This window comes from Anser cygnoides, chromosome 1 (assembly GCF_040182565.1).
Source record: "Anser cygnoides isolate HZ-2024a breed goose chromosome 1, Taihu_goose_T2T_genome, whole genome shotgun sequence".
NCBI classification, from domain to species: Eukaryota; Metazoa; Chordata; class Aves; order Anseriformes; family Anatidae; genus Anser; species Anser cygnoides.
In genome coordinates, this window is record NC_089873.1 from 129,982,593 (window position 1) to 130,010,528 (window position 27,936).

The 27,936-nt window shown below is 40.3% G+C and overlaps 1 protein-coding gene across 3 annotated transcripts in view; it reads right to left on the reverse strand.

The window, feature by feature from the left end:
* The window catches only part of REPS2 (RALBP1 associated Eps domain containing 2), a 96,338-nt gene that overhangs the window by 40,070 nt on the left and 28,332 nt on the right, over positions 1 to 27,936 (reverse strand). For 2 of the 3 annotated variants that reach the window (XM_066981470.1, XM_066981457.1), the window contains exons 2-11: positions 25,400 to 25,523; positions 23,493 to 23,641; positions 21,811 to 21,934; positions 18,832 to 18,929; positions 17,089 to 17,227; positions 14,751 to 14,814; positions 12,895 to 13,037; positions 9,643 to 9,737; positions 5,035 to 5,104; positions 2,884 to 2,949 (exon numbers count right to left, since the gene is read on the reverse strand). In XM_066981470.1, the coding sequence (XP_066837571.1) occupies positions 2,884 to 2,949; positions 5,035 to 5,104; positions 9,643 to 9,737; positions 12,895 to 13,037; positions 14,751 to 14,814; positions 17,089 to 17,227; positions 18,832 to 18,929; positions 21,811 to 21,934; positions 23,493 to 23,641; positions 25,400 to 25,523 (1,072 nt within the window). The remainder of the gene's footprint in view (positions 1 to 2,883; positions 2,950 to 5,034; positions 5,105 to 9,642; positions 9,738 to 12,894; positions 13,038 to 14,750; positions 14,815 to 17,088; positions 17,228 to 18,831; positions 18,930 to 21,810; positions 21,935 to 23,492; positions 23,642 to 25,399; positions 25,524 to 27,936) is intronic. The other variant, XM_066981465.1, reaches the window with a different exon arrangement.

A 27,936-nucleotide genomic window follows, 5' to 3' on the forward strand; every position in this document is an offset into this window, starting at 1 on the left:
TTAGAAACAGGAAGTATAAATTCTCTCCAAGCTAAGCCATGCTTAAGGACCATCAAGTTTTTCTTATTTTAGGGAGACAGTAATTCTGTTCATACTTCTTTTAGAAAGCCTTTCTTCTAAAAAACAAAATAATAAAAAAAAAAACCTACAGGTAAAATTGAAGTCTTTGAACTGAATGAGAACTCTGAGGACATCTTGTTGAGGTACACAGGAAAACACAAAAGGAAGAGAGAGACCTGAAATGACTACTACTAAAAAAAAAAATATGGCAATATAATATTACTGCCAAGGATTTTCTTTTAAGCTTTTGAAAATCAGGAAATTTGAGTCTACAGTTACACAATACCCAGACCTAGCCTTAGTGTGAACCTTTAATAAAATGAAATATAATACTATTATAAAACAGGTAGTTCATTACTAGGGCATGCAAACAAGAATTGTGGCAGCATTTCTGTACAGCGTGCAGATATTTTGGTGCACTCTGTGCATGGTTCATGTGTGAGGTGGAGGTTTACACATATGCACAACTTAAGCATTCAAGATGATACAAAAATATTTAGCCAGTTCACAAGTTTTCCCTATTTCTATTGCTATGAATAGAGAAGCTTAAGTTACATGAAACTGATAAAAAATTAAAGCTGTTGAGTAAATTGAGTATAGTTAGTATTTAGAAGTTTGTATTATTCCTGGCAAAGCCTGATGAACTGAACAGCCTCGTCTGGACCACTTAAAATCATGTATGATGATGGACTTACTTATTCATTCACACTACAGGAGAGCGTGAAGGTTCCCAGTTTAGGTGTTTAACTGCTCCCACCCCCTCTCCCAGTACGTGTTCATTATAACATTCCCAAGGATGCTGACTCCGTAACTTCTGGCTGTAGCCTAACATACTATACACAACTGGTGCTTCCCTGCTTTACAGGACGGAAACTTGAGTGGAAAATTGTGCTCTAAAAGGTGCAAGCATGCTGCACTGATAAGGAAAAAAAAATAATTCCCCAGTTTAAATCACCTGTAGTGACTCACCTTTTATCTCTTATTAGTGGCCTATGCAGAAATGTAAAATTTAAATGATCACAAATTTGGCTCTTAATTCCTTAAAAGTCTAAGGCCAACAATGATCTTACACTTAGGAGCCTAAATAAAATAGACAGATTTGCAGAGATGTTGAGCACGTGAAGATTTTACTGACTTCAAATTTCTAGTCTGATGGCAAAGAAAACTTTTCCTTAATGAACCGCAGCAGTATCATCTTTCCTGAATTTACATAAATAGCCCAAACGAAGGATGTAAATTTTCTCTTGCTTCATCCCAACTGAATCTGCATCCTGAAGTTTACTAATTATGATGACATTTCAGAATGATGACTGATTCTGAAATAAGTACTCAGTTGTTGTGCTTTATCTAGCACACTGGGTAGACAAATATTTTGACTTCTAACATCGGTCTTACTGTGCAACCTGAGAATGTGCTTGATCAGATCCTTAATGTGCAGGACTGCACAGGTGAAACTCCCAGAGCAACAGGAGGCAGGGCAATGGGGTGGAAATCTGCCACTGCTTCCCTTGGTATGCAAACCCAGCAGCATTGATAAAGGATCACGATGGCACCCAGAAGAGCTCCCTTACAAGGAGATGAAGGACATGGGGAAAAACAACAATAGTGGTAAAGGTGATGTGCAGGTGACTATATATATATATTTCCCTAAGCATACCTAAGATGGAAATACTGAAGTGAAAATAAAACTGCTTGGGGTGCTACTGGGCAAAAAGTGGGGGGCAGAGATGGGGAGAACAGAACTGAAAGTGTCACTGGCCCCCCTTTCCACTTTAGAGGGGAGTGTGCGTCTGAGAGTGTGTGTGGCTTGCTAGCTGTAGGAGAAGCAGCAATTGTTCAAGAATAGGAGCTGAAGATAGGACATCTGGTAGCTGCCAAGTGTTTGGGAAGAAGCCAGGAAAAAAAAAAAAGTTGGGAAATGAGGCATGCAGCTGTTGAGCAGCCATGGATAAATCGAGCTATAAGGCAAAACTGCTGTGACAGACATTTGGGGTCAGTTTTCTTAATCAAGGATATCTTCATGAGTAAAAACATTTACGCAAAAGAAACGAAAGCAGGTCCAGATTTTAGCTTCCCTGGGCCCTTGCCAACACTCTTACCACTTTAGGAAAGAGGTTAACAGAGAGGAGGGCCAGGGAGACCTGATGAACTGAACTGAATGCATGGAGAGTTTCTGGAACAGCTAAGTAATTTTCACATATGACATTCCACAAATACATTTTTCCAGTATGATAGGAACAAGGAGGGTATGTTGGAGTTGAAGAAAGAAAAAACATAGGTGGTTTCACAAGAGAAACACCCTTGAATCAAAAGGATGTGTCAATGCTTTATATGCCACAAGATCCGTGTTTCCGAAAGGCTATCTACCCTTAAACTCCTTGATGGAAAACGCAAAAGCTGATTTCTTTTCAAAGTAACAAGCCGCTTTAGAACAGTTCCCAAAATATTACATACTTGTTTAATACTGGAGAAGACCTTTTATCAACAAGATGCAATTGCATTTCACTTGTAGTACAGAAAAACAAAATTCACAGTCCTTTCAGAATGCTATGTCATAAATATTTCCCACACATGAAGAACACGCATACAGTAAAAACAAGGGAAAGAAAACGAGAACCTTCTGACATCCTGAAGTACTACCTAAGATTACTTGTGCAAGTTGTAGTCATTATGAGGTAAAAGCTAATTTCAATAGTATAATATTACAAGAGCAAAAGGATCTCAAAAAATTACATCAAAATACACTAATTTAGGTTCACTGTGATATAAAAACATTTGATTGAAATTCTAATGGCACTAACAAGTGTATTGTTTTCTTCTTACCTGTTTTCACAGTCAAGTGCTGAAAATCCTTTGGTATTGTCTTGACAGCGGTGCTTACTTTAAGAGCTTATTAAAACAAACAAAAAAAATTCTTTTAATATGTGCACGTAATATCTGTAGACATCAGCTCTGAGAAAGCAACATCTAAAACAAAATCAGTTGTAATGTCTAATAAAGCCAAACGTACACGAAAAGAAACCAATGGTAGCAAAATACCTTCAAAACACCAAACACCCAAAAGCAGTAACTACTCTTAGGAGCACAAAAGTCAAGAACAGAAAGGCCTATACCCAAGTTGCCAAATAATTCCTAATTTTGAGAATTTGGGGGTTTGAATGCATAAAAGAAAGGAGCTGTATTTCAGCAACGCAACGATCCTGCACAGCCAACACAACACAGCTGGGACGCATCTCTCTGAACTTACAAACCTCGAAACCCAGGGCAAAATAGAGACAACAGCTTTTAGCAGTTGAAGCCTCACCAGCTATGTCAAATGGCACTGATAGAGCCAGGGTTAAAATTCAGGAAATCACAATGCTTTGTGCTTACTCCCCTTCCATCCATGTCTATGCATCATTTATTAATTACTTTCTTAAGACGTCCTTGTAGCATCTTTTAATGCAGTGTAATACACTAATAAATCACCACTCAGAATGAAATCTCTCATCTTCATCTGCCTTTATCAAATAAAACATATGTGGGAAAAGTCTGGTTCTTGGATCCAGTTCTATTTGCACTATCTCCCCCACTTAACAGTATTAGCTCACAGAGTGGAGCTAATTTACTCGTATCGTTTTGAAAATGCAGGGAAATTTGCTTCTACAGTCCTCAACTACAGATTCTTGATGTCTGGGAACTTCTTCTCAGCCAGGACAGCAATCTGCTCTTCACTTGCCAGAATAGCAATAAGTGGTAGAACAAGAGCATTTGTTCTTTGGCTGAAAAGGCAGGAATCTCTGTCACAAATACAGCAGATCCTCAGCCGTGAAGGACTGCATGCACCAAAGCAGCTTCCCATCTGATTTAACGTGTCACCTACCCAGAATAAAGCACGAGTTCTTCACCTAAACAGGGAAGAAAACAAATTCCTCAAGTAAAAAGTGAATCTTCCCTCGGCATTTGAAAGCAATAACCTTCATGGTTCAAGTCCTGCTCTCACACTTTATGATTTACAACAAAACACATCCTATCAACAAAACACGATTTTTGTGGAATATGCTGACTTACCCAAATGTCTTACAAACACCCATCAACTCTGACAACCTTTCTTTGACCCAGGGACACTGGGAATCTGCCAAACTTGGTCACACCTGTAACTGGAAGGAATGTGGACTACCTGGTCTCGCAGCTCCTTATCGTGGGGACAGATGGGAGGTCAAGATCTACCCCAACCCCCTTTTTTAATTATTATTATTATTTTATGAATGTATAATCCACAGTTCTGGGAATCAGACAAGAAAATACCCGCAACTGTTATAGTCCCACAGCTGAGGGACAGGGACAACAAGTGAGAACCTGAAAGGTCAGTGAAAATAGAATATAAAAGGCAATAACCATGCTATGATCCAATGCTAATTCTGGGAGCCCTAGTAGCTGCTGAGTGCAAAAACGAAATTCAATTACACGTGGCTTGCTGTTCCCATAGTTCAAGTGGCATAAATGAATCAAGTATTTTCAGTCCTGTTTGTCCAAAACTTGTTTTGCAAGAAAATACAGGGTTGGTGGTGGTTACTTTTTTTTTTTTAATTTGGAATAAAAACTAGTTTTGAAATGTTGCTATTTGATGAAAAAAGGGAAATCCAAAATTTGGCACAACCTAGCTTTTATTCTTACAAAATTCCTGATAATGACAATTAAAACTTTGTTGAAATACGAAGTAAAAATATTACTTGCTTTTGGACTAAGCCTCTTTTAGAAGGTGTATTTCATATCATCCACATGTGATAAAACTAATTTTGAAGCAAACCCATCCATATATTTTTCTTCAGCTCAGCTGCTGTCAATAGTTGTCTCTTTAAACCTACAGCAACATACAGCTAGCTTAGAAATTAAACATACCGTTTCATTTATCGGCTGAAATATGGAATTACTAATTATCACAAAAAAAGAGCTAAAAAGAAAAAAAATAAAAAACATGATTTATTTGAATACCTTGTTTGTCATCTTTCTTTGTATCTTGTAACAGGGCAGAGTTATCAGGCACCTCTTCAGCTGATGTCTTCTTAAAGACAGAAGATTGATTATTATAGTGATTGACATAGCAGACCCACACATTTCCATAGTCAAATAGTTAAGAACACGGACCAACACAAATAAAAGTGATATTCTCTCCTGTACCAAGACTTGCTTTATTCGATAAAGAAGCACAGAAGAGCTTTAAAAAGACAACTGCACCTCTCTGCTTTTAAAGGTACACCAGTTTCACTCCTGAAATTAGTTAAAGAAGCAATTCAACAATGAATCACAAAGATCTAAGGGCTATATGCAAAGAGAGACTTCCCAAAACAGAGTAATGACATTCTGTGTTTTCTTTTTTATTCTGGGCATAACACCTGTACTAGGGTTGAAGAAACCTCCTCCAGCCTCTTCACACGTTAGTCTCCCTCCATGAGAACACTCTCTTCAGTGAAAGCTCAAGCTGTACTGCACTGTCAGTAGTTCTGCATCTAAAGTCTGCTGGGTGAGGTAGCTGACTTGGACTACTCTCTTCTTTTCTGCATGCATTCACAGAAATGGCGAAGAAAACTTCATCAGCATGTCAGCATTCATTAGCAGTCCCTCTGATGGGAAAATGGGGAACTTCGCACCAGTCTTACTCCTTAACTGTTCTTTATTTCAGCAGCAACTTATAATATAAGCATTTGTGGTTCTTGTAACCTCTGCTGCGTAGCTTACCAAGGAGGAAACAGGAACAAATTCTACTACCATTATCTGTAAGAACAATTCTGTGGCCAAAACAACTATAAATCAAACATCAGAAACCTCAAGCTTCTCTAAATGTTAAGCAATGCTGGTTTGTTTTGTTTTGTTTTTTCCAATGGGCCTTCAAAAAAAAAAAAAGGTTCAGAAACAGAACTTCAGACATTTTAAAAAACCTCAGGTCAGGGCCAAGTCTAGAGTAAAGGGCTATGACATTTGTTCCATAAAGTTGCACATGGGATTCCCTAATGCTTTTGACCCATAGCTTTTGGACCATGAAAATGTTTGAGCAAAATACTTAACATTCCTAGTTAGCCATGACATTATATATTACAATCAAGGCTACAGGGAAGGAAAACAGAAAGGTCACCAACTGGCTTAGCTACAGAGCTTGCCGCATCTGAGAGAACCATGGGTTCTGGACCAGGTGGCTCTCTACAGACTACTTCAAGCTGATCAAACAAAAAGAAAAAATGTTGGGAGGAAGAGGCACAGAAGCAATTCAGATTTGAATGTCTCAAAATTGCCGGATCCTATTATGATTCAGACTCATCTTTTGACATTAAGGATTTATGTTTCAAGCACACAATAAATAGCAACTCTTGGTGTTGCTATAGCATGAGAGTAGATTAGACGTGACGCTATTTTCTGTCTTGGTTTCATCAGTTGTTAAGAAAAGAGTGTCAAGACTAAAGACCTAATTCACTGCATGCTTGAGTCGATGGAATGACTCACAAATTTAAATGAACTGTGAGTATGACATTTCTGAGAGAGTTTAGAGCAACCCCAGACAGTCATTTTATGCATATAGTGAGAAATCTTGTGTCTTATCTTTAAGCGTTTGGCAGTGAGAAGGCTTGTGGAAAGGAGCCAAAAAAAAAAAAAAGACCAGAATCAGAGTGGGAAACAAAAAAACTTGAGAAAAAAAATGAAAAGACAAAACTCTAGTTAACAAAAAGCAGTCACTCTTGTCATTCCTGAGCATACTGTTACCAGTATTCGTGTGTTTTTTAAGTTTAACAAAGCCTACTATTTGGTGACCTGTCTCCTGCCATTAATTTCTTTACAGATATATTCAGGAATTGTCTCCATTGTACTGTAGTACTGTAGTTCAGCAGTCACAGTAAAAATGGTCTTCTGAAATTAAATTAAACAGTCTGAATTGATGAGACATGGAAAGACACAAAGGCACAGAGATTGCATTGATAATACAGTATTTCTAATGGAGTGATCAGGTATCTAAACTGCATTTCCTCAAATAGCCAAGCTACAAATTAAATTGCAACAGTGAATTACTGCGCTTCCCACAGAGTGAGATGAATGGGAGGTGAATCACTGACCTTCCAAATGAAACTCTTTCAGAGCATTTATTCTGATTATAGAAACATCAGCTGAACAACAGCAACAAAAATCAAGTCAAAATCATTCTCAACTCAGGTTTGAGATGAGATTTTGTGCTCCACTAATTTTGGATAACAAAGGACCGAAATAGCAAGGCCCTGCAACAGACTAATTGAGAGCTTTGCCTAACACCTCTAGGTCCCAGACAGTGAAGAAACAGAGCAAAGACAGGCAAACAATTGTGATATACTCAGCTAACACTATCTATTCTCAGCCAACAGGCAATCATGTTACAGTTTCTTCTTTATTTTCAACCTACCCTTAAAAGATTGGTTTTGCAGAACAGAAATGGAGTAGAACACCCAGCTGTTCCCCCCAAGAACATTATCTGACTGTAAATGCAGCACAGTAATCTGCAAGTTATTAGCCTTTATGGACAGAATGTCTTAAGAAGCGGAGAGCAGAGATAAGGCACAGGAGGTTTGAAAGCCCTAAATTTTGGAAATCAAGTGAAAAAATAAATGCAAAATGGAAGATTTGTTTTGTTGTTGTTGTTTAATATTTTGTGCTGTATACCCTCTGCAGATATTTAATTATTACTACAATATTCCTACTATTATTATCTCCATTGCAACAGAAAAATCTAAAAAGCAAAAAAAGATACAATTTAACTGCTTAGGAGATGATCTCCTATTAGTTTTATCCTTACTCTGCACGTACATTCAAGGACCACAAACAAGCAGAGTCTAAAAAACGGCCATTTAATAAGATTATGGAATTGTACTTGTTAGGTTACTGAAATGACATCTTATAACTAAGAAACAGAAGATGACTCTGAAAGCAAGATTTCTGAGCTCTCTGAAATACACACATGAACACTGTAATCTCGCAGTCCCAAGAGTTGTTCTACTGAAGAACAAACTTCCTCACAACTCTGCACTAACAAAAGACTACTTTGCGTATCTGGGTGATCATTTATGAAGCCAGCATCCTAACTGGAACGAGGACACCCTAGACCACAGAATACCAGGATAATAGCACTGCCTTCAAAATCAAATACAACTGCTGTACTTTAGCTGAGCTGCTGTATAAAAGTGATACCCAGCAAACACACTAGGGAGATCCACACGTATTTTAACAGTTCCAGAAGACAGAGTGGATGTTAAAAGCACTGACGGCAATACTATCAAGCATACATAACAGTCGGATGCGTTAGAAGTGCAGTTCAGGAGAGCCTGCCTGGCGGTGCTATCAGACAAGTTAAATTTGTTGACAGGGGATCTGGGTTCTGATCTAGTAACACCCCAGAACCAGGCACAGGGATGAAACAACTGGAGAAACGCCTTGCTGAGCTGGCATGACACACCACAACTTTTTTCTTTTTTTTTTAAACTTGGCAGCAGCATCAGAAGGACCTTGTATTCAATCGCGGCAGCAATCCACAGCAATTTTCAGAGCCTTAACAATTCTTAGCTGAAAGCCCATTCTTGCAGTCAGCCTGACACTTGATTCACTGCCTTAAATGCTAAACCCTTAAATCCCTTGGCGTGTATATTCAGAGTTGAAATATCCATGCACAACTCAGTGGCCATGGTTAGCTCAACATACAGAATCTTTAAAGCCTCACTTTTTAACCTCAATAATAAACTCTTCTCGTTAACTTAGTTTTGCTTGCAGTAGTCTTTCATTACAAGGCTGACATCCATTGTGATGTTGTTTACAATGGATCCCTAAGAATCCTTCCCCATTCCTCCCTCAAAACACCCTTTCCAGCTCCTTACAATTGCTACCTACATCCTTAGATGCTTGTTCCTTAGACTATTAGAAGGCTGGACATGAGAATGGGGACTGAACCACCTAGACCTGAACTATGCATGTCCATACTGCATAAAACTGGGGATAGTTTCAGAGTTTCAGTCCCCACAGAAGGAAGGTAGAAGGAACCAGGATAAGCCAAGACAGTTTTCATCTGCATGTATGTAAATGGAGCTCTGGAAATGGAAGAAAGACTCAAAAACTGTCAGGAGACCTAGGACAAGGTCTGCACCTGAAAACTGATATTTCTTACCCATTCGGACTCATGAGAAATCTCCCCTAAACACTTCCCTTGTGCCAGAACACTCCCCCTCCATCGTGGGCTCTGCTCTGCACTGCTGGATCCCAGCACAGGAGGGCTAAATGCTGCCCAGCAGGACACCAACAGTGAAGCTTTATTTCCCCACACAGACTCCAGCATCAAGACAGGCTGGAGTCCATTGATGACTACTGCAAACTCCATTCTGTGGGAACCTGTTTTGAAAAAATCTGCCTGCCCTTTCCATACACACAGGGAATGGCTGAGAGAGGAGTGTAAGATGGCTTAACGCTAAACTTAGATGCTCTAGAAGTCCTCTTGAAGACTCACAGCTGTGCTGCTACACATGCTACGCATACAACAGCAACTGCGAGGCTGTCCGATTGCTCTGTGCTCTGCAGGTAGCTGCCTTCCTCACACCTCACCTCCGTCCGGCTGAAGTCCCGAGTCTGTTGGCTGCCTGGCAATGACTCAGAGTAAGAATCAAACAGTGCGCAGTCACGTAGAGGCTTCAAAGAAGCTAGAGGAGAAAGGAAAACCAAAAAAAAGAAGGAAAGAAAAAAAAAAATCAGCCAGAGCCATGACAAGTATTTGGTTAATACACTCTTCTTAAAAACCTGACATCATTTTGCCCTTCATTTCTACACATCAGAACTGATATATTAATGACAGATGACAAAAGTATGAAGAAAATCTTTCCATCTTGAATTCTGAAAAACACAATGTCCTGAAAGTGTTAACAAGTATCATTTCTGCTGTAGAAGGTATCAACTTAGTTGGCCTTATAGTTTATATCCTGCTGTCTTAGTAAGGTTAAAGGTACTTACCAAACGTTCAACTCTAATTTTTGGTATTTTAAATACTGAAAAGTATAGTAGAATCTACATAACATGCTAAAATTGAAGGCCGGTAAAAAGCAAGCACACTGTACTATGTACAGATGTACTAATGACAGTCACTGCTGCAGTATATATCATCTTCAGTATTCCTTGACTGAACAGCACTGAGAGCAGGAAAAAAAAAAAAAAATCAACCCTGCAACTTTTCATGGCGAAATTCACAAGAACCACACTTCTAATCTGTAGGCTCAACTCCTTCCACTGGTACCACGACAAGACTACTAATTCTCACATGAATCTGTTTAAAAAGCTGGAAAACCCTTTTTCTTTAAGATCAATATATTGAAAGGCAGAATAACCAGTTCTCAGGTCAAATTCCTAGTCTCTGGGTAGCATCTAGTTCAGTCAAACAAATTAAGCTCTTGCAAATCTGTCGTAATTTAAAATACAGTGGGTTACATACAGGGCAAATAGTTTTACGGATTTTCTTTAATTTGTTTTTATTAAAACTTTCAGAAAATAAGGTGGTGGGTCAAATTGTCAGTGGAGCTGTGCCAGGACAGAATTTGGCCTTGCACTTGTAGTTTATAGAACAAGCCATAAAACTAGCAAGATTAATTTGTTCTAAAAGTCTTATGCTCCAAGCCACTTTATTTGAAGCTTTAACAGTCTTATCAGATGTGAATATTTTGCTCCAATCAAACCAGGAATGAAACAGCCTGTTTTATTCTGAACTTAATACAACCTAATTAAAAACAGTTTCCAGAAATCTTTATCATGTTCCTAACCATCCAACTAAAATTTAAGTTTCAGAGAAATAAAAACTGAAAACATGAAAACAAACAAACAAATATATCTTTTGACATTTTAGGTAAGTATATGATGATTTGCTTATTTATCAATGCTTTTATTTCAAAAGTTGATACAAACAGGTCTGTATTCTTTCTTGTGATTCACTGTGCTACAATGTGTTGAGATGTTGCACTTTTTATTATGCAAGTCTTAAGATTTCTGAATAGGCAGCAAAATACCGTGAGACATTTTCAGACCCTCAAACTAACAGCATTAGCTTATTACCCGTGGTATTTAGTGTGCCTGGAACAAATAGTCCTTTCCACTCTTTCACATAAATCAGTCTGAAATGCTTGGTTGTGTCCAACACATGAAACAATAATCATCTACGGAAGCGATAAGGGCTCAGTGCTAAAAGGCACAAATTATGGAAAAGGAAAGGAAAGGCTGACAGACCTGGGTCTCTTCAGCCTTGAGAAGAGAAGACTGAGAGGGGATCTTATCAATGTTTATAAATATCTTAAGCGTGGGAGAAAAAGGGATATGGCCAACCTTTTTTCAGTGGTTTGTGGGGACAGGACAAGAGGCAATGACCACAAAATGGAGCACAGGAAGTTCCACGCCAACATGCGAGAGAACTTCTTCACGGTGAGGGTGACGGAGCACTGGGACAGGCTGCCCAGGGAGGCTGTGGAGTCTCCTTCTCTGGAGATATTCAAGACCCGTCTGGACGCCTCCCTGGGCAGCCTGCTCTAGGGAACCTGCTTTGGCAGGGGGGTTGGACCCGATGATCTCCTGAGGTCCCTTCCAACCCCTGCAATTCTGTGATTCTGTGAAAAGAGGACTCCCAGAGAACAACCACAGCTTACCACCTTCCTTCCACTGATGTAATGATTTGATACCACCGTAGATAGTTACTACCATTGCAGGGTTACCCAAAAATGCTTAATGTGAAGACGTGCCAACAAGAACCTGCATGAAGAAGCTTACAAGCTATTTTATGATGAGATCAGGAGTGAGGCTAGCAAGCAAAGTGGTGGTCCTGGAGGGAAAAGGGTAGCTGTAATTATGACAAGAGAATGTCATAATTAGAGAGACTAGAAGTGATGAAGACTTGAAGGTGCAGGTTTTACAGAAGCTTCTCCCTTTGGATATGAAGGAACATGGACTCCATCAAAAATTATTTCACAAATCTGATACAGGGTGAACATTTAATTTTCCTAACTGCAGCTTGATTTGCTCTTTTCCTGCCTTTTAATACATTCAGTGCCATCAAATTTAATGGAGATTTTATTAGGTCTTAAATATTATCCCTTAGCACTATAATTATCATCTGTGATTAATCCTCCTTGCCCTAGAAAGTCATGCACATTTTTCAGATGGAACAGTATATATTTCAGCGTTCATTTATAATTATAAGAGACATAACTGAAGAGAAGAAACGAAAGGGCATGTCTCTCGCTGCACTCTGTTACTGAGGTATGTTGTATTTTGGATTAATTTATCCTCGTTCTACACAAACTGTTGTAATCCCTCTGTCATTAGCACAAATTATTTATAGCAGAAGCTGTGGATCACATAACATGAGTTACAACAAAATTCACCCTTTGGTACAACCGGTGACTGCATCCAACACATATATTAGCACAGTAAGTTCCAAAGCAGTCCAGCACTATTTCCAGCACGTCTTCTAAAGACAGACACATAAGGGAAAGTCACCAAGAGTTAAAAGCCATACACCTCTTGCTACAGGTAATCATCTGCCACTTTAGCTGTAATGGCACCTGAAGTACACGGGAGCAGAGCGACAGGCATTAAGAGGCCGACAACTGGTACATTTCGCATCTCCGTTTTGTGCTTTCACGAACTCCCTCTTCGGCAATCGCCTCATAAACAGAATTAAAACCTCGTGCTTTAAAAAGCAACTGGGGAGCCATTAAGCAATGAACTCAACTCCACCTGCGACACGGAAAACGAAGCCTGTTTTAGAGGCACGTTGAGTTCCTGAGACAGCCGCAGGACCACGGCCTGCAGCAGGGGTATTACCTGCTTGGAGGTAATCCGGCAGCAGCGTGTCGGGCAGCGTCTCGGGCAGCTGGTAACCGTTCTTCCTCGCAACCACCAGGTGGAAAGCAGCACAAAACTCGGGGAGCGTCAGCGCCCCGTCGCAATCCACGTCGCTCAGCTCCCTGCAGGGACGACAGCCGCACGTTTCCCCAGCCGCCGCCTCAGGGAAACACGCTCACGCAGTCACAGGAGACACAGAAATGAAGCTTTTTGAGGACAGCTATTTTGATAAAGGACAACCACCTCTATTATTTCTACTTGATCATAGCTACTACAACTCCCACCCACATGGGAGTGTCTATTTTTGAGTCCTGAGGAAAATGGAGCTAGTTTTCTAATACTGATTTGCAGCTTTTCTTTTTTAAGATGGTGTATTTTTGTTATACATCTTGCCATACAATATAATGCTATGTGTATGTTATAACATGAAATACATACCCTATGTTTCTAAGGACGAAATTAACTTTCCAATGGTTGAAAGCAGTTTTAGCTAACCCATGCAGGATCTTAAGCCAATTCAAGCAGACAAAGTTAAAAGTGGACTTCAGCAAATGTTTAATTAGCAACATTGACTAGCCTCAAGAATAGAGGTAAATTAATGTTCTTGACATGTTCAAATGCTAGTGTTGACTGCTTGTTAATTAAATCTGTTGTCTCTTTATTCTCGCATTCTTCTCAAACAAGAAAACTGGACTTCAGATACTCATACTCAAGAATTCAATTTTATAAATCAACTCCTCTGCCAGAAATAACTATTACCTTACTATTATATTAGCACAGTGACTAAAATAAATAAACACATAACTTCCTACACTTTGAAAGTAATCAGTATTTTTCAAGCTGTTGAGGTTATAGTGGCAAAGTCTGAAATATCCCATGTGTTTAACACGGTGACATGACCTGATAAATTATATCATTACAAAATTATAATCGCCTACTAGAAAATAGTACTTTTCTTTGATTATTTTTTTGCAGAGAACCACTTATGTCAGCAACACAAATAGAGTGTTTTGTTACATATTGGGTTAATCCATTCTTCGTATATAAACTTTCATTTAAATTCCAATATTCACTTCCCCCAGTATAATGCTTCTTCAGTTGTTTTTATTATTATTATTTCATGACTGACAATCCGCTTTGAAAAGATTCCAGACATATTCTTTAACCCCAACAGATGTTTAGGCTCTTGCAAGCTTTTCCTCACATCTATCCTCGTAAAAGCATATATAGAAGTAAAAACTCTATCAGTATTTTTAATCAACATTTTAAACTGTTTGCTTTTCCTATCTATATGGAAGGATGATGCTGAATTACAAAGCGCCATGTTGTTTATGAAAATGTAATAGAATTATTGTCAAATTTTATCATGTACATTAAAAGTAAGTGTACTGGTTCATTAGAAAAGCACTGATGAATTATGTAGTTGCACTTACTAAAAATTAGGTATTAATTAGGCCTCATCTGACAAAACACAGCCAGAAACATAAAGCCAACAACACATCTAAAACACTCCAAATGTTCTTTTGCTCCACATCGTTTCATGAAAAATGTCAGTTTGTTGAGCTAATGATGTTGCTTACAACACACTTAAGAACAGCTCTCAGTTACGTAGCTGTTCAAACCTTCCCCGTCCTGCTGAGTAGGCGAACATCTCTACAGAAAACAAGCGTGTCGGGAAGATCAATGAGCACCCTGCTGCTTGGGCCTGAAAGTGATTCTGGAGATAAGAGCAATAATTACAACTGAAGACACTTTTTAAAATTTAACAAGAACTCTTGAATTAGGTATCTTTTGAAAAACAGGATACACATCCCAAACGCTATTAGAGTACTTACCAGATGTGAGAAAGCTCTGGGATGGGCAGCTTTGATTTTGTGAAGAAATTCTTTGCCACGGAACCTGTTGGGAAACTGTGCCTTATCAACTGTTTGAAATTAAGTCTCCAATTATTTACATTTGGCCAGGGCTGCTTCACCAGAAGCAGCTGGTTACTTTACGTTCAACAGACACTCAGATTAACTGCGACCTAATAGAGCTGTTGGACCATTTGTCTCTTGGTGAATAAGTGACAAAGTCAGACAGAGCTGTTGACCTCATTTCCCCATTCCCTCCGAACGGGAAAAATAAATAAAGGAGAGCAGGCCTCCGTACAAGTGATTCTAACCAGCACATTGCCACGACACCAGTGATGAAATAACGGACACAAATGGCTCTGCTTCACCCAGAAGCCACATGTGGCAGTCATGCTTCTCCTAGCTAACAAATACAGTATTTCACCATCCTGTGCACACAGGCTACCGAGGCGGCACAAGTTTCCCATGTCCCCGAAGCCCTGCCAGGATATAGGCTTATAAAATGTATGGCAATATTTTACATAATGTAAGGTAACACAGACTTCTAGGTCAACACCCCTCTCTCCTTCGTGCATTCAGGTCAGATCGCCCACTGCAGTGCGTGAGGAAGGCTGTAACAAGGACAGGTACAAAATTCATCTAGTGCAGCATGTCCTCTCCTACGCCAGATGCCAAGAGAGGAGTACAAGACCGTGACAAAGCCACATAATAATGCAGCTCCAGAATATCCCCCCAGCCTCTGACCAGCAGTAGGACTGAAATATTCAGTAACTTCTGATGGATTTTCATATCGTGGATTTCTTAAATAACTTCCTAAGCCTGGACAAACTTCTAGCGCTTGTATCACCCTGCAGCAAGGATTTATACAGTTTAATTATTTTAGGATGTTGTGTGAAGCTCCAATTTATCATTCATAAAAAGTAATTCTGGATGTGCAAGGACTGCCTGAGAGTCTCACACAATATAAAGGAAAATGCAAAGCTCCCTGAAAGGCCCTATATGAATATACACACACACACACACAGTCACAGACCTATATAGGGATGTAAAGAAATAGTGTTGTTGAACAACCATTTCCTCTCCCAAGCAAATTACACAAGAGACTTAACTGAGGTACAGAACTGCTGAAGCACTGATTTATGTCAACATCAGGTATTCCTTTAAACCTCTGGCTGCATCTGAGCCTCTTGAATCCCAGATGCTGCTGAAGAGCAGCAATACGTAGCAGGACTCGGTAAAATGTAAACCCTTCGACTTCTTCCTTGCCAGACTGTCAGTACCTGTGGGGATGCCTCTCCCAGGTAGCCTGATCCTCCCATTCAGGATGAAAATGCAATCTCAGTATGCTCTTACAACACTTTCACCATGGGTATGCTCTCCAGCATTTGCTTTTAACCACCTGGAGGTCAAAATCTCAGTCCCCCAAAGCCATAAACACTCAGGTTTAACCACCCAGGAGAGTTAAACACATGCTTAACTTTCATCACACAGATGCTGCACTTTTCTGTTGGGAAAGTAAGCCCAAGCCTAGGGTTTTTTCAGCTCAATACACACTGCAGGTTTGATCTACAAATACAGTCCCTTAGAATAAGGGTTCATTTTAATTTTTACTGAACCGCAACACTTTTCCTTTCAAGTAAGCATTTTCCCAAAACGAGGACTAGTTCAGTGTTGCCTCAAGTCTAAGCAGTGCTCGTTCTCTCAGCAGTTTCAAATCATGCACTGGAAATAGATAACCACTTTATTTTAGTGCGAGGTCACAATTTTTCATGTCATTTTCCCCTAAGCTCTGCAGTCAGCTTAACCGAGGGCAAAAACCTGATCTGCATTATTACTGCTGCCTTTTTTTTTTTTTTAACTGCCAACAATTACACCTGTGTAAGAGGACAACAGGACTGCAGATGTGTAACAAAAAGCAGCATTGGGATTTCTGAGCGTGATGCACAAGGGAGAGGAAAAAAAAAACTTGGCCTGATTCTCAGATGGCAGGGTAAACTTGCAGGGACTGACATGAAAGGGAAAAAGATCTGCAATATTAAAGTATATCTGCAAAATTGAAGTACGTGTGATGCATTTTCAAATGGTTAGCTTTTAAAACAGAACCACTTCTGAAAGAATTAATGTCCATATTTAGGAAAAAAACAAACACAATACCCATAGAATTGGTTTGTTCTTTTAGTTGTTTGCCTTCGAAAATAAAACACAATCAACTCTCATTCACAAATACACTCTAGGGAAAAGAAAATAATTATCTACTTAATACTTTATGTCTCTCAGCCTGGTTCCTCTACTTGACGCGGACATTTTTGGTAAAAATTACCTGAAATAAAGGAGTTCAGGTCAGGCTGCAGGGACCTGAACTGGTTGACATAGTAGTCTCGCTGCTCCTCAGTTATCCTCCAAGGGTCATCTGAGTAATGGGCACTGCTATCTGGCTGCTCCCGCTCCACTGAAAGAGACTGAGAAGAGGGCCACTGGCACCAGCCAGAAGGGCCAGACTGGACTCTGGAAACCTCAATGGACCAGATTCATGCTGTTCTGGTAGCAGACACATCTTTTAGAACGATGAGAAGCAGAAATGGCCATGTCGATTACTGTCTCTTATTTTGAACGCTGACCTAACCATATACCTAAAATGGGACTAAAAAAGGGCCTACAGCTATATATATGCAACACGGTGCCTGACATATTTAGCTCTGCTAAGAAACTACGTACTAGGAGAGATGCTGTAACTATGGAGCTAGACTGCTTCTGGATCTGTAGCTCACCCAGGTAACTCAGCACACGTTTTTGCTCAAAAGACTTGCAAGTCCCAAGGGATCTCCTTGACTTGCTGTCACTTCCCACATTTTCAGTAAAAAAAAAAAAAAAAAAAAAAAAAAGTTTGGGAGAAAGAATATTCTAGAGGAGGACATTTTATTCATTTACTTATGTGCTTTTCTGAATGACTCGTTTAAGGAAGGCCGCTATGTTTGTTAGCTTGGTGGTGGTGCCTAGAAGAGGTCTGTCAATATAATTAGTGTCTTTGTTAAACTGTAATAACTTGGTGTTTAAGATGCTTTAGGCCTGGATGACAGCACTCTTAAAAAGGAAGGGGGGCAAGAACAAACAATAACCAGGCTCTAACCAACTCCAAAACCCTTTCTCTGACATCCATCTCTCAATTTCTTAAGAATCAAAGCAAAACACCAGTTCTGAAATACATCAAAAGATCCCTGAAACAGGCAACATCATGAAGTTGTAAATTAATTTTCATTTCAAAGTACTGCACGAATGCACTCAATTTCATTTCAAGTTAGCACAAATTATGTGACATTATCCGTAGAACTTTTCCTGAGGCTCAGGTGACATTTTAATATGGATGTGGGATGCTGCGCGTAACGGAAAAAGTACGGAGCCCCTGAGTCATATTTATTTAGGAAAAGCTCTCCCTTAGGTGAGCTCTGACCCTCCTTAGGGTAAACTACCTGTTTGCAAAATAAATGCACAGCAGGCATACTGGAACACGAGAAAGATATGCTTTGACAGTCAGCAGGAAAACACAGAGGACTCATCTCATAAAAGCAAACAAATGGCCAGAAATTTGTTTATTCTGTTTGAGACACCATCTTATAAACTGGGGTAAAAAATGTAATACACAGAATATTAGACCATAAATTCCATGTATGTGTTACAGATGACATTCTAAATCAAGCAAGAACCTCAATGAAACCTCATATTTCAAATGAAAATGTTTTACTTTTGCTAGGATAACCTCAACATTTTATTTTTTTTTTTTAACTTTTGAACTGAAGATTCTCAGGCCAGCCTTCCTATCTGCACTATTTCCTGCTTCTCATTTTACTTAGCTTCAGCAATTTAATTATACTACCCATTTAAATTTCTTCTTCCTATCATCTTTGCTTTTTTATTTTTCATATACTAAAAGGCACGCTTCAGTTTCTTGTCTAAAAATACCATGGAGAATTCTTTTGCCTTTTTTTGTTTGTTTGTTTTTTGTTTTAATTTATCTATAATTTTAGAAGTAACATTGCTGAAGAAAAAAACACATGTAATTCATTACCCGACCAAGAGTTGAACATGCGTGTGCAGGTTTGGCTCCATAATTCCCTGATGATGATCCATCTTGCTGGTGAGTAGTGTGTCTGACTTCATAAGGAGCTACAGACATTTAAAGTAAGTATAAAAATGAGAAAATAATCCAAAAGGTTCTACTAGGCTAAAGCAAAAAATTAAATACTGCAAGGTCAAGCATCAGTGACCCCACAGTATCATAGTATCAAAGTAGATTTTGTCTTTAACAACAAAATTCCAGCCACACGCTTGTCTTTCATGTTACATCATTCTTCTTCAGACATTACTGATTAGAATTGTCATTATATATTATTAGATAACAGAAAGTATTGTTCATAATGTGGAAATATCTATCTATGTAGCCCATTTATATCTTTATACATTTTATATACTTACAGCCTTATATAGCAGAAGGCATTACAAGAAGCAAGAAATAGTTCAACTGAGATGTAAAAAAACATGCTTTGACAACGCTATCTAACAGTAAATCACAAATCTTCTATATATTAATCTTCCATATACTCTTCTCCTCCCCCTCCCTAATTTCTGTTGAAAATCAAAAAACATGACTCACCATTTCTCATTATTTGGAGTAAAGTTAGTAAAGAAAAGTAACAACCACTCCTTCTTTTGCTAAGTCAAGTCACTTGCATTCTACTGCAGTAAATACAGTAAGCAGTGACATAACGGCACATTTAAGAACAATGTTTTAGAAACAGGTCAAGTATGCAAACACAAAGGCAACTCACTTGCAAACTTTTACAGAGTGAAAACTTCTGCTGCCAGCACATTTAAAATGTACCACAACAAAGACAGTCTGCATTCGATAGACAGCATTTAAAAGAATCTTGATGAGAAGACAACCCAAGAAATCTTGGCATTTTTGAGCTCAGGAAGACCTTAAAAGTTACATCCTGAAACCCCTTGCTTTCCTAAGTGGTCTTATCCTGGTATCTATTTTTATTCCTGTACAAGTTCTAATTTCAGAAGAAAAAAAAAAACACAGGAAGGAAGTTGGAAAATATACAGAAGCACTTCAAGAGGAGATTTAAGTGCAAGGTCACACTGCTGTGTGTTTGCTAGCAAGAAAAACATAAAAATTATCAAGAAAAAAAGTAAAATCCACTCGTATATAGCCATAGTTGCAGTGCAAAAGGCTGACCTTAGAGACACTTTGTCCCAGTTTCAGAATCATGCTTTCAGTACAAAATAAGTCTAGCAAGATGAGTTCTGTGAAGCTATCACCTCAGACACATACGCAAGTGGTGGTGTCTTCAAGCCTAGCCTTTTGCATACTCATCAGTAAACTGGAAGGTTCTTAATGTTAAAGGCCAGAAGGAATCAGTAGGTCAACTAGCCTGGCACTTGGTACAGCACAGGTCATAACGTGTTATTCAGTTACTTCCACTGAGAACATGTTTGGCTGAAGAACTTCTTCTGGAAAGAAGTAGTCTGGGTCTGAGCTGAAAAATTCTATGCCCTTATTTCAATTTGCAGTGCTTTCTGCAAAGACTAGCGTTCTACACCTCCAAGATTTTACCACCTCAAGCAGCTGCATGATTAATTTTATAAGAAGTTGATACCTGCATTGGAGGCTGCTGTCTACGCACTACACAGCTGTCAATTCCATGAGAAACTTCACTGAAGTTACCACTGCATGCAAATTCAGAGACACCCTATCCCTACTCTTTCAAAAAAAAAAAAAAAGCAAGTCACTGACAGAGCCTGAAAAAAATCCCAGAAAACAGTAGAGCACACTAAAGGTAAATATGGGCAGCTGTTCCCAAAGGCATCCTCATTCCTAGTGCACAGGTCTTCAGGGTGTATGCTGTCCGCTGCAGGTCTTATTTACTAGAGCAGAACATGTGTCATATCAGAAGACAATCTCAGTAATATTGCTTTTTTCAGAAGTCAGCCATCACTCAGCTATGCTAAGAGTGGGATGGGAAAAAAAAATCCTGTCTCTGAATGAATGGTAGTTTAGCTAACCAACAAATGAATGCCTGCAACTCTGCACTAATATGATTTTCATGTGAAGGCCATTTGACAGTGTTGAACACATTCTTACCATGGCTGTAATGAGCTTCTAAGTATTAGCTCTGTTTTTTCCACTCATTTGTAAATGAAGACAATTGCTAAAGGACTAGAACACTCTACTCCTCGCTCACTACAAACACACGAACTGGCAGCACTCCTTCTGGTCCCTTTGACAGAGGAGTGCTATATACCAGTGCCTGCTATCTTCACTGCTTTGGTCATCAGATGTTAGAATTAGGAGAGCACAGGCACCCTACTGTTAACAGGAGCTCCTCAAGCCTTTGTGAAAACTGGCTTCTGCCCCACTACCCTCTGACTAAAACAAGAACATTTTGCCACCTACTTTAAAGGCAGTAAGATCAAGGACACAGCATCATTGTAGTGCTTTATTTTTATCTGTTTTGTCTATGTTACACTGTGGGACTGTTTTTATATTCATGTCCTATTGTTATTTCCGTTATGAAACTGGAGAGATTATTATCCTTTCCTGCAAAGGAAGGTTCATTGTAAATTCAAATAGTAATAGAGCAGCTACTGAAATCAGGAGTGGGTTTTTCTTCCCCTCTAACTATACCAAAAGCATCATACGCTCTGAAAATACTCACAGACTCTCAATCATTGAGATACATTGCACGTAGTCTTGTCAGAGACTGGGTATTAGCATTTATCTGTGAGCAGTGACACATAAATCTAACTAATTTACCAGAAAGCAAACAGGAAGACAGGAGTGAACAATCAAAGAAAAGCTTTTAGGCAAAATAAAATGACATGATTGGATCATTTTCCAAAACTCAGATATAATTAAATTTTAAAATCACTGGGCTGATTGTTAGTTCCATTTGAAATTTTGATGCTTCTAAAAAAAAAAAAAAGAGAGAGAGAGAAAAAAGCATAATTGAATACAGTGTGCACATTCCAACTTTTACCCTACCTCCATGCTGCTGCTCCAGCCCACTTCTTGATTTACCATATCCGTAAGTTAAGGGTATCCTCTGGTAAGTAGACGGAGAAGCAGGAGGTGAACAGATTGGAGACATCGGTGGAGACTTGGGTTCCTGTTTCAGAAACACATCAACGCAGAAAGGAACTCTGAGATGACAACAAAACCACCAAGTAATTCTGCACCACAATCCAAACACATGCAACATGATGGACAAAGAAGAGGAAAACACTGCGATTCCCTCCGACTCTCTATATCCAAGAAAATTCTCATTAAAAAAACAAAAGAGGGTAAAGACAGAATTTCGTATTGAGCCTTCTAGGGATAAAGCATGGTAATGGCATAGTGAAGCTTTACAACAAACAGCTTAAGATATCCTACTTCCAAATATGCCTGAAGGAGTGAGTGCAGATGGCTTAATGTGAGTGGGTATCTTTGGATTTACATAACACGTTTAGTTAATGTGAAGGCATTATTTCTGAGAAAGCATTCTTTGTACTAAAACATGTACCAAAAATATAAAATAAATCTCTGAATTGGTATTTTAAGCATCTGGTGGACTTGTAGGCGTTACTGGGTATCTATCCTAGAGCGCTCACTCTCTCTTGACTTACAGAAAGTGTTTAAGAGGATGCGATCCTGAAGCAGTTTACTGTATTGAAGGAAAATGCAACAAAACAAAGACAACCCAGATGGAGCCAGAGGTTTGAGGGCAGTGCTCTGCTTCAGTGTCAATGCACACAGGCAGGAGACGTACACGCTCCTTTTCCTCATCCTGCTACATCAGCTGTGCATCTTGCAGCAGGTTATTGCTGCTGGTTAACCTCCAGCTGGGAATGCCATCACCCAGGCTGACACAACGCTGTCACGCTGTGCCACACACGCGTGAGAACAGTGCAAGGAGGTGACACGTCTGCCATGGGGCACCCACGGCGTGACCCCACGCGGCACCCGAAGAGAAGGCATTATGCCTAGGGAAAATTATGCAAATACTGCTCGCTCTGTGAAGTTGCATGTCTTTGAATGAGCGCTCTCAACTCTCCCAAATGCACGGAACACAAATCTTCCTTAGCCAGCCTCGTTATGCTAGCAGTTGAGAGCACAAGAAGCTGGGACGATGTTTCACTGAGGACAAGAGAAAAAGAGGTTTCTTCTGGACTGCCCCTGGGGGAGATTAGTAAGGAGGGAAGCACGGTGGCCTTATCCCACCCAGAAACAGTGGCTCACGACCAGCTTTCCCCCTTTCAGCACCTCTTCTCCAGCTAAGTGTTTCTGGAGCGACTAAGGATCACGCTTGCCATGAGAAATCACTCACTTTCCTGTTTATTCCCCCTTGAGCAGACAGATTTCTACTTGCCCCCCCCTCCCCTTGTACTCTCCAAGACACAGCACTGCACTAGGGAGGACTACAACACTGCACAAACTTACACAGAAGACTACAGGGCCGAGTTTTAAACATGCTCATATAAAGAAATTCCCTTCAGGGATGTGCCTGGTATGAGATCTTCAAAACAAGAGCACAGTCCCAATGGGGATTATTTTTCCTGTAAGGAGCTCATCTTTAGTACTGTGCTGCAAAACTGTGTAAGCTCACGTGAGTGTCATCACTTCCAGGGCCGGACCCAAAAGGAGAAAACACAATGACACCGGCCTGAAGGAGACAGGCCCGTTACCTGTTTGTCCCCTTCATCTGTTCTCTTGTAGGAGTTTTTTTCCAGAGTTGCGTGTGGAACCTGAAACTTAACTCCATGGAGCTCTGCTGGAGTCCCATAGCGTACGTCACCGTCATTTTTCAGCGCCACGAACCGCGGCAGAGGCAATTCTTCATTAAAAGAGAGAAAAATTCAGTTGGGACTTCAGAACATTAACAGTCCTTGAAGCAGCACCGTACTGTAAAACCAGTGAAAAGTTTATCTGTGAAAGAGCACTATTTATATTTTGTAATATTTATAAATGTGGAACTCCTGTAATTATTTTAGGTCTTAATAAAGATGTGAATGGTACACAAAGTCACATTTGCTAGCCTGACAGTTTATCTCTTAATGCATGGAGAAAGAAATAAGCCTTATGCACATTATTAAAGTAAGCAGCAAACTCATTTCCTGCCTTGAAAATGTTGTCTGTAGTAAAAAGAATAGTTTCTCATAGAAACTGTGGGACTGATGAATTCATTAGGTCAGGATGACAGTATTCTCAGTGCTGCCATCATACAAGGAGCAAGTTATACATGGTAGGGCTCAGAGACCATGCCAGGGCCTGGTGAGACGGCTGTGTCAAAAGGTCCCATTTCGCTTCTCCTTTGCAGAGCAGAAGAGGGACACTTTTAAGCAAACGTATCTTTAGGACAATTCACGATTAGTTTGAGGGAATATTCATTATAAATCATTATCTTTTTTTGTACATAGTCACCCCCAAAGATCAATACAGATAGAATTAACAGAGCGTAGCCTTCAAAATCGAGCCGTACATCACCTCTGTAATCATTTACACCTACAACTGCTACCAGGAAGAAAAAGAAATCAATTTAGGTTTGCTGCATGCTACTCATCCTACCCTGAAAGCACCAATATATTTCAAGGGAAGATGTAATTAGCGCTGGAAGTGTTTCAGGCCGAGTAAGTAAGCACGATACCAATACAAGGACCCTTGCTCGCTCAGACTGGTGGATGATGCACAGCTGCTGTACTTGTAAAATGCACACAGTAAATCTCACTTTAGTTCAGGTTTCTAATTTACCTTGATTTTTCTCAGACTAACAGTGGCATCCTTAGAAAGATGTGCAATGCGAGACATCACAGACAAGCCATCTGCAAGGAAAACAGACGGACAAACCCTGATGTGGTCTAAGCCCCGGTCCTGCCGTGCCAGGATCTGACCCCTCCGCCTCACTGGCAGCTGGGATGAGGGGCTTGGCACACATGGGGCTGCAGATACTTTCACCTGTGGGTGCTTTCACCCAGGAAGGAGCAAACCCTTTGCAACTCATTGCCCTCAGCAGGGGCAGCTGAGCTGAAGCTGTGCCAGCAGCAGTGCCCCAACTATGAGGCTTTTTCTTTCTGTACGTTTACTTTCATTGTCATTCTTTGTGGAGAACGAAGCTGCTTTAAATTACACCTACCATACGTTTCCCTATCTAATGACAGGAAGCATTATTTTAGCACGGCTCCCAAAGCACCCCTCCACCCAAGCAGCTATCAGCCCCATGCTGCAGACAGCCGTCAAGATCAGAGGCCAAAGGTGGCAGGGAAATGCATCCACAGCACTGACCAGCCACCGCTTGGCAATGCCTTTTGAGAGGGGCTGTAGGAGCTGGACTCGATGATCCTTGTGGGTCCCTTCCAACTTGGGATATTCTATGATTCTACGATTCTAATCTCAGCTCTGCCACGTGTCATTCTGTGCAGTTTTCTACCAGTTACTTCCAGAAAGTAACGCTGCCTTCTGCTCTTCCTCTGTTCCACAAAATACACTGGTTTCACAGACGAGCTAGAAGGAAAGTTTACCAGCACAGAGAGCTTGTAAGCATTAAAGAAAGCAAAAAAACAAGTGCGAAGTGCTGCAAGCAAAATTTACTACTTACCATTCTTAATGCTCTCAATCCGTACTGGGAACCCCGACTGTGCTGCCGCAATTAACTTCAAAGCAATGTAAAATTGAGCAGGACCAAAATAACCCACACGCTTGGCTCCACAAACTTCCGTAATCTAGGAGAGAAGAGACGCACTGCTGGTAAAACGCATTTCACTTTTTCAGGGCACGCAAGCAGCTCTGGGTAAACAAGCAAAGCAAAAAGTCCTTACAAATGCAAAACGCGTGTTGTATTTAAAGTTATCTAGTAAAAGTATTTGTTCCAATTCGGGATATTGCTGTTTGATCACAGTCCCCTTAGAACATCAGAGACAAGTTGTTATTTATTACCATTTTTAGGAGCATTGCTGGGGAGCAGTGCTATCCTAAAATGGTTTGTATGCTTTCATACTACATATGATTCTAACAGCAGGTGAAATGATCTCATCTCACGTTTTCACTGCAGAAGCTTCGGCACTCCTAGAAAATCCTACTTAAAATTGGTCCTTAAAACAGCTCAGACAACTGCTGTAACCAGAACATAAATGCAACGGGAAACTCCCCATCCCATCGCTTCAGCAAAACACGCTTTGGGAAAAATTAACAGGGTCTTGGTGCTGAAGCTCCATTGCCATACATCCTTGACCAGACTTCGGCCACCTCCTCCGTGAAGCACGCAGCTCCACTTCTACATGCTCGGACACCAGCTACATGAGCAGCAGCTGCCAGCAGGCTTGCAGCACAGGCACTATTCCCTGCCACGCCTGGAGCTCCGAGGCGATCACAGGCAGACTTCATCAGGCACTACAGTCGGACCAAACCCCCCCCCCCAGCTGCCCTCAGACACTGAGGGAAGCCCCAAGTCGTTTTCCTGTGAATGAGCGTGGATCAGCAATGCCTCCCAGCTGGGGGGGGGAAAATGGCAATTCTTAATAATCAAAGAAAATTATCTTCAAGCAAAGGCATCTCTGGATGCGGCTTCTGATGTGGCTGAATGAGCTCTGGGTTTCTTCTCTTCCTGAGAGTTTCTGAGATGCACGGCTTCATCCCTCGATCACGAGATGCATCAAGCAGCTTTCTTTTCTCTGACTGCTTGAAGAAAAGGGAGGTTGGTTCTCTGGGCGAGCACAGCTTCAGTTAACCAGCAGAATGCGCCATTCCTTTTCCTCTCCACATTTTTTTTTTCCTGAAGCCACTCTTGATTTTTTTTTTTTTTAATTTTCTCCCTGTAGCTGGCCCTACTGCTTATTTTACATCCAGGTGGGAGCCAGGATCCTGCAGCAGGACCCAAACCCATGCCATCAGCTTGCCATGAGTTACCGGGGCACTCTTACCAGCAAGAGGCAACGCTGAGCAGCAAGTGGGGCCTCAGGGCGGGGATCAGCAACGCTGGGAGCTGCCCGAAAAGAAGACGCTAAGAGTCACTTCTGCACCCCTGTTTCTGTACTTTGAAATATTAAGGCTGCTGGATGTTGCAAATGATCTGCTCCCTCCTGATACAGAGGCATTTCGTTCTGATAAAGCAGACTTAAAATAAAAATAATAATTATTATTTTTATCAAGGATACACCATCTTTCAAAAATATCACATTTTTTCAAACTATCTGCCTGAAATCGCCTCTTTGTAATTTCGCTCTTTGGTGGTAACAGGAGAAAAATGTTTTGTAGGCACAACCTCCTCCGTGTTATTTCTGCAACTAAACCCTGATCTCTTGCTAACGGCCCGGAGCAACAGATGGAAGCTGCCACAGTAGCCCCATTTATGACACAAGTAATTGTAGCTATTCACATAAATTAATTGTAGGTACAGGCATTTGCTCTTATTAGCGTCCCCGTGCAGCTAAGGCAGAGGGATGCTCGCTCCCTTCCAGCCAGCAGCTCACACCACCTAAATGCGGACCCTGCTTAGAGCTGCGGGCTGGAGCAGCCTCTCTGCAGCAGCAGCAGCGGTAGGTGGCAGATTAGCCTTCACCCAAAATTAAATCCTCAGAATACGCTGCTTAAATTCCCATAGCAGCTTAAAGTGAATACTGTTTTTTTTTTTTATTATTATTATTATTTCCTGACTTTACCTTTTTCAGGGTCAGTGCACATAGTCTCTTGATGGGCAGATCACACTTAGTGACATGCATTCTTGAAGTTAAGCTAGTTTGTGCAATATGCTATTAAGACTCTCCAAGATCCACCTGAATTACAGGCACTGTACATGACAATGCAAGATGGCATTTTTTTCAGACTAGACTCTCTCCGAAATAAAACAGAGAGTACTTTGGAACTAAGATTTATGAAAATATCCCCTGCAAGACAGGGAAACATCAGTACTGCTTTCCTTCAACTGGTATTTAAAAACAAATTCTTTTTATCCTCTCCTGTTGTCAGTTTAGGTTACGTTGTTTTCAGCGAGAGGGCAAGGAAAGAACTGGGATTTTCTATTCACAGACTGCCAAACAGACACAGATGTAAAACAAAATAAATTGCGCACCTTGATACCGCACGGGATCTTAATACAGAACTATCGACAGTCACTTTTCATTGCCTTTTTTTTTTTTT